General features: G+C 43.8%; 1 protein-coding gene across 1 annotated transcript; it reads left to right on the top strand.

The window, feature by feature from the left end:
• The first annotated feature begins 374 nt into the window (after nucleotides 1–374).
• On the top strand, nucleotides 375–6,053 carry bmp2b (bone morphogenetic protein 2b). Its single transcript, XM_026341711.1, has 3 exons — nucleotides 375–787; nucleotides 1,704–2,071; nucleotides 4,858–6,053. Exons 2-3 carry the CDS (start codon nucleotides 1,717–1,719, stop codon nucleotides 5,763–5,765), a joined length of 1,263 nt encoding a protein of 420 aa, XP_026197496.1. The 5' UTR covers nucleotides 375–787; nucleotides 1,704–1,716; the 3' UTR covers nucleotides 5,766–6,053.
• Nucleotides 6,054–7,200: the final 1,147 nt, after the last annotated feature.

Here is a 7,200-nt window from a genome sequence, read left to right as displayed (position 1 = left end):
TGTATATGATTGTTAAAAGTACATGGGGAGACAGAGGCATTATTGACAAGACCCATCCAGCAGCCTTCTAATTCTATTTATTACCACTGTAGGAAGAAAATATCTAGACATCATTCATAGTGGAACAGTGCTGAACCAAAACCAAATCTTCCTGTGAGGGTTTCTGTGACCAATGTTCAGCAAAAGCAGTCCCAGATTCTAATGTGGGTTTATTTGACATTGTTAGACATGAAAAGGTTTAGAGGATCAGGCTTAGAGGTCTGCAGGAGGTGCTTTAGAGTGGACAAATGATTGACAGCCCCTTGGTGACATCACTGTACGACAAAAACAGTCGCTGGGGAGAGTGAAGGCACCAATCAATTGAACCACCACTCTGTGGCACACGGAGGAAAGGCGACGCGCTCCTCGAATCGCAGCAACAAGGTCCAAAGGAGCAACACTTGAGTGCGCTTATCTCTCCAAAAAGCCAGCTCCGCTCAACTTTCGCGTCAGTGAACTGTTGTCGTTTTAAGATGTTCAAACAAGATGCTTTATACTTAGATCGGTCCTGCCTACGCGAACCAGCTTCCTCATAGACCTAACCTTTTTTTTTTTTTTTTCTTCGCGTACTGACCAAGACCTAACCCAAACTGCAGCTGGGGAGAATATGTGCGACAGGCGATCGGCAAGGGGCATGGGTTGTCTTTTGTCCCCCAAGGAGAAGAAGTGTGGATTAAACACGAATTAATGTGGAATTTATCTGAGCCCAAAGGTGGAACGACGACCGGACACAGCGCTTCCTCGTCAGGTAAAATAAGGCTGACTACTTTTATTAGACTGTTGGATGTAGTTATATCCCAGAAACCAACTCTTCAATAATGTCAACAGCTAGAAAAGAACTTACTTCACGAGGAAATGTTTACTTTCAGGATATCGTCAGTCAGTTCTGCCACTATGCTTATGGGTGTGTGCGTAAAAGTTAAAGCGGTCCCATTTTGAACCTCGGGGAAAACACAGAAAAGAGAAATGCAGTAAAAGTGGGCTTCTCTGGAGGTCGCCTTGCTCAAGACAACATATTTGGTTTTTGATGTTTGTGATGTTCAGGTCCAGGGCTACATCTAGTCCTGGTACGCACGTCAGATCTAACACCTGCGAGCCTCTTGAAGTAACTCTATCCCTTATGATTATACATGACCGTCAAAGCCTCTGCAAATAGACGCTTGTAGCGCCGTCTGACTGGCTCTCCTGCTGCTGTCTATCCTATGTTTCTCTCCACACGCTTCACTGCTTCTCTGCGCTTCTTTTCTTTTCATATCACTTCACTTAACATGACTTCTTATCTTTTCTAAAAGGTGCCTTTATGTCTGCAGTCTCCCCGCAACTTTCTTTGATTTGTCTTTCTCGTGCGGTCCCCCCTGTTTGTTCTTTCCCAGACTTCCCCACTGTCATATTCTTCACTCTTCATGTTAAGATCAATCTTCTGTTTCATTTAGACGCGCTCTATCGCCTGCGGGTTTGTTATTCACATCTCTTTTTTTGTTCTACTTCAATGTAAAGAGGTGTCTTCCCTTTTTTTTTTTTTTACCTGCTCTCATTCAGTCGCTTCTACTGTATGGGGGGGATTACACACACTTTGGGGAGTGCTGCAGTGAAGCCCCTGCTGTGTCTACCTCATGTCAATACCTCAGCGCCAGTGTATTGACAGAAACCAACTTTCTCCACAGGGACTGACTGATCATGGTCGCCGTGGTCCGCTCTCTCATGGTACTGCTGCTCGCTCAGGTCTTGCTGGAAGGTGCTACGGGACTTATCCCTGAGGTCGGCCGGAGGAAATACAGCGAATCCGGGAAGCAGACCCCAGAGCAGTCCGAGAGCTTCCTCAACGACTTTGAGCTTCGGCTTCTCAATATGTTTGGACTGAAGCGCAGGCCGACCCCGAGCAAGCAAGCCGTGGTGCCGCAGTATATGGTGGACCTTTACCGCATGCATTCAGCAAACGGAGACCACAGCACTAAACGACCCAAGAGCATGGGGAAACACGCAGAGAGAGCCGCCAGCAAGGCCAACACGATTAGAAGCTTTCACCATGAAGGTATGTATTAGTGACATACCTTTACTTGCTCTCTCAGACAACCTCAACCTATATTTAACCATGACTCAGTGCGTCAGAACCGAACTTCAGAGTCTTCACTGTTTTATGGAGGGTTAGTCATTTACAGGTGACACGCGTCCAAGTTATTTGTAACTCTTAAATAAGTAAGATTGCTTCAAACTCACGCACGCGATTTACAAACAAGCGTCTCGTGCACAATTAAATTAAATCTCATACAGTGATGCAGCCTCTAACCAAACATCCCCCCGGCGCAACTGTGACAGGTTTCAAAAACATCAACTGGCGGTGGTATCCCTGGGGTAATTTGTTTCTTAATAATTGATGGTGTTTGCGTGCGCTCTGAAAACAGTTTTTCCAGACACGCACCAAAGGAGCAGCATAAAGGCGGCGTGCCTCAGCGCAGGTTGATAGTCATCACCGTGTTACTGCAATAACACGCGACATGGCATTATACTAACACGCATTATGACAAAGTCCTCGTGTCAGACTGAATTCTGAGTCATTTTAACAGGACTAAAGTAAAGGGGGTGAAGGTATTGTGCGCCTTATTCTTTCCAATCCCCCTCTCGCTGCGTCGTGCGCAATTACGCGCGTTCCAATAACACTATAATTGCTCACTTACTTTACATGTTGGATACGGGTTGACTGTTGTACTCGGAGTTTTAAGTTTAATTCTAAATGAATTAGATGAATGACGCTCGCATACTGAAGCTGAATATTTACAGATTCTGTGCACAGACACCGGACACAAACAGTTTTATGCAAAGTTCTCGATTAACTCGATTATTCTACTTGTCTAAAATAATCAAAGAGGTGAAAATTTAACATAATTGATGTTTATGTATGCAAAGCAGCAGAGTGCTGCACCTGATCATAATATTAAAACGATTTATGTACGAACAAAAAAAAAGATTCCACCTTTTACTATTAATCATGTAGCACCTGTGTATCAACCATTTAATGTCCTATGGCCAGTGTTCCAGCTTTTACAACATGCAAGTCCATAGGGTGTCTACCCAGAGTTCTTATACAGAGTCTTTTGAGAGTGTTTGAGTGAGGAAGTTTCCATCAAGGGTGAGTCAGAGGGTTGGTTGAGTAGTTGCTTGGGTGCTCTCCAGAGGCCCAGTGCAATGACACCCAGTGGCTACACTGACACACTACAAACAAGCTTGGCCCGGGCAGCCAGGCTGAGTGACTGTTCCCTGCCCACTACTGGAAACCTCTGTACCCAGCCAGCACACACCTTGACACCACTGGCCATTACGAATGTGTTCATACTATGTTTACATATGCTCCCCTGGCTCTTTCATCCTATGCTAACAGAGCTGCACGGTTGTTAGTCTTCCCACGTCAAGAGATGTGGAATTGATGGCTACTCCATAAAATAAGCATGTATCTACAGATGTAAGTGCAGCACATCAAAGCAAACAGCTCGTCTCATTCATCACATCTGCCTGCTGATATTAATTTCACTAGGATAATTAGTTTTACTGCTATCAGTTTTCAAAAATAACCATTTTCCATGCCAAATAGAACATTTCCAGAATTATACAGGAAGTGGCTGCAAGAGACAGGTCTGTGATGAATGACCCAACATTAGCCTTTATCTTTTTGTTTTGGCATGCAACTCTAAAAGAAATTAGGAATGTTGATACACTTGTATCTGCGGTTCACACGTTTTTGACAAGTCTCAACTTGTTCACACAGCCATTCTTCCAAGGAGAGTCAGACAGGGGGAGAGTGAGAGCAGTGCTGCAGAAAGAAGCAGAGAAAGAGTGACAGAGAAGGAGAGAGAATGAAAAGAGGATTTGAGGCTGAGAGAACAGAGGGAGAAGGGGATTTGGGAGCTGAGGAAGGAAAGAAAGAGGAGGATTGGGGACAGAGGAAAGGGAACGAGAGACAGGGGGCTTTCCCACATCAAATAAGAAGTGATATGCCTAATTGAGGTCTTTGTGCCTCTGGAGGGAGGTTTAGGATGAGATCGTGGAATTTCCTAAATGCCGCCTTTGAAAAAGCACAGAGTTCAAAGTTTGTGTTTATTTTACCACACCAAACAGATTAAAAAGTGTGTCTATACATCATCTATGAGCATCATAAAGCAAGAGTTCAAAGTGGGGCTACATCAAAGAAAATGGAAGCTTTTGCTAAGATTTCTATCACTAACTGGTTTTGAAGGGGAATACCAATTAACTTCTAAAGTACAGATATAGGTACTCCATTTATTTTATCACATACCATTTACTGTTTCACAGACGACCACGTCTGGAAAGCTTAATGCAACCGCTTGCATTGTTAATATTTATGTTTGTGTTAACCCCATCAGATTTAAAATGATTTTCTGATCTTTTATAATACTTCATTACATTCCACAACATCACATTAATGATGGTATTACATCACCCTGACAATCTGCCTGCCATTACATGCAAAGTGTTGATGTATGTGTTATGCCAATGTGACAATGGCCCACACCCACTCACTATCACCACGTGGCAGCTTGGATGGCTGCACAGAAAGAAGGCTGCAAGTTTTGTGCGGGAGTGTGTGGCTGTCAGTGAAGAGAGCATAAAAAAAAAAAACATGTGAGAAGCCATCCTTGGCCAATCTTTCTCTGCTCACAGTGGCTCCATGAAGACAACCAGGCTTTAATCATAGATGGTGTTTCGGATTCTTGTGCCATGCATAAATGCTTTGTTTCTTCCTTGGCATACAGTTCACACCCCTATCATCTTACACTGTATTTGTTTCTCTGCTGTCTTTTGTAGAGTCTATGGAGGCCCTGGCCAGCTTGAAAGGCAAAACGACCCAACAGTTCCACTTCAACCTCACTTCTATTCCTGATGAGGAGCTCGTCACCTCTGCAGAATTACGTATCTACAGAGATCAGGTCATGGGAGCGGCGATCCCGAACAACAGCTCCAGAAACAGCAGCACTAGTGATAATGCTAATGCTGGCATCCATCGCATCAACATTTATGAGATATTTGGAGTTCCTGCCACCCACAGTGGTGAACCTCTGGTACGTCTGCTGGACACTCGGCTAGTGCAGGACTCTTTAAGCCGCTGGGAGAGCTTTGACGTTAGCCCTGCCATATCTCGGTGGACCTCTGGGAAAGGCCACAACCATGGCTTTATGGTAGAGGTGCTTCACCCAGAGGAAACAGAGATGGACGGGAAGCATGCCCAGAGACGTAATAAGCATGTCAGGGTGAGCCGGTCCTTGCACCAGGACCAGGACTCTTGGCCTCAGGCTCGACCCTTGCTGGTGACATATGGCCATGATGGCCACGGGGACTCCGTTCTCCACACACGAGAAAAACGTCAAGCAGCATTACGCAAACAACGCAGAAAGCAACACAAGGCAAGCTGCAAGAGGCATGCCCTGTATGTGGACTTCAGTGATGTGGGATGGAACGAGTGGATAGTGGCGCCCCCCGGCTACCACGCCTTTTATTGCCATGGGGAATGCCCATTCCCCCTAGCAGACCACCTCAATTCTACCAATCATGCCATTGTGCAGACGCTGGTCAACTCAGTCAACTCAAACATCCCCAGAGCCTGTTGTGTGCCCACTGACCTCAGTCCCATTTCCCTGCTCTACCTAGACGAATATGAGAAGGTCATTCTGAAAAACTACCAAGACATGGTGGTGGAGGGATGTGGCTGCCGGTGAGAAACTGACAGCAGTATGGATAGAAAGAAAGAGCAGGCAAGAAAGACTGAAAGAGACATCAGATGTTATTATGGACACCCGGTTTCCCAATGAAGACATTTATTTATATGAAAAAAAGACAAAACAGAGCTATTGTGGAAGAAGAAAAATATATATGAATATATTTATGTCTACGTAAAGTTGGGAAAAATAAATATTTTAATCAGAGGAATATTCCTTTACTGGTTTTGAAAATGTATTTCCAAATGGGTGCAATACCACATGAAGTATAATGCTCAGATTTTTATTTTGTATTTATTTCTATTATAACCACTTTATTTGTAAATAAATAATGTGTATTTATCGTGGAAAAACTTGGTCCCTCCACTTTTCCAAGATCAGCTACTGCAAACCAGCCATTGTTGTTGTATTTGTGTCAGGGGCCAACATGATTGGCTGACATGAAAAACAGAGTTTCAAATTCTGGCAGAAATTAGCTGCGAAAATATAATATGACACATGACGGGATTTCACACTACACTGATTGCAAACTAAGCACTGAACTCACTGGGTAAATGTAATTGGAAACCAACAACAATAGAAGTGTAAAGAGGAAAGTGACAGGACCAGGTCAGAGTGCCACTGGTGTAATGAACTGTAGTAGGGTGTAGGGTCACAGGATGTGACAAGTTACAAGCTGACAAATATGACAGACTCCCACGGGAGGACTAGAAAAACACCAGAACATGTTTTTTGTGCATTAAATGTCACAGACAGTTTCACAGACAAAAAAGTGGATCTGCAGCGGTTCTGAAGGAGGTATAACAGTGCACAAGATATTGGAAATTAAAACAATTTTACTATGGCAGACAGACTACAGGCCCTCAGCAAGAACAAAGCCTACTGGCGCTTTAATTATTAAAGACAAACAAACACACAGGTGCAGGACCTGTCCACATACTGCACATGCTCAGACAGATTCTGCACCACTTCAGAGCTTCGCTGCCTTCCTTTGTCTTCTCAGAGTCACAAAACTCTAGCGTTTCAGCACCAAACTTAAAAGAAATCCAGTAATGTTTCACGCAACGAGTTAGGAGCAGCAGATAAAGAATTGCAACAGAAACAATATTGTACACCGACACCAAAAACAGCTCAGAGTCATGTTTTATTCACTAAGACAGTGTGGATGGCTAACTGTCAAAAAGAAAACAGATCAAATGTTGCAAGAAGACAGTTTGAAACATGAACAGCTGAATCAATATCTTCATTCTCCAATGTTTTTGGTGGAAATAATGTAATATATAGACCAAACCGAATTGACTAAAACTCCTCCAGAAACACACAGATGAAAATTTATAGTGTAGCCACAATAGCAGATCAGATAATGACAGGGAGAAGAGAAACAGAGAGGGAGAGTTTTGAGTTTGACTGACTGCATTTTCTGCTGTGTTTGCAT

Source organism: Anabas testudineus, chromosome 24 (assembly GCF_900324465.2).
Source record: "Anabas testudineus chromosome 24, fAnaTes1.2, whole genome shotgun sequence".
Classification (NCBI taxonomy): domain Eukaryota; kingdom Metazoa; phylum Chordata; class Actinopteri; order Anabantiformes; family Anabantidae; genus Anabas; species Anabas testudineus.
This window is presented reverse-complemented; position numbering and strand designations above follow the sequence as displayed.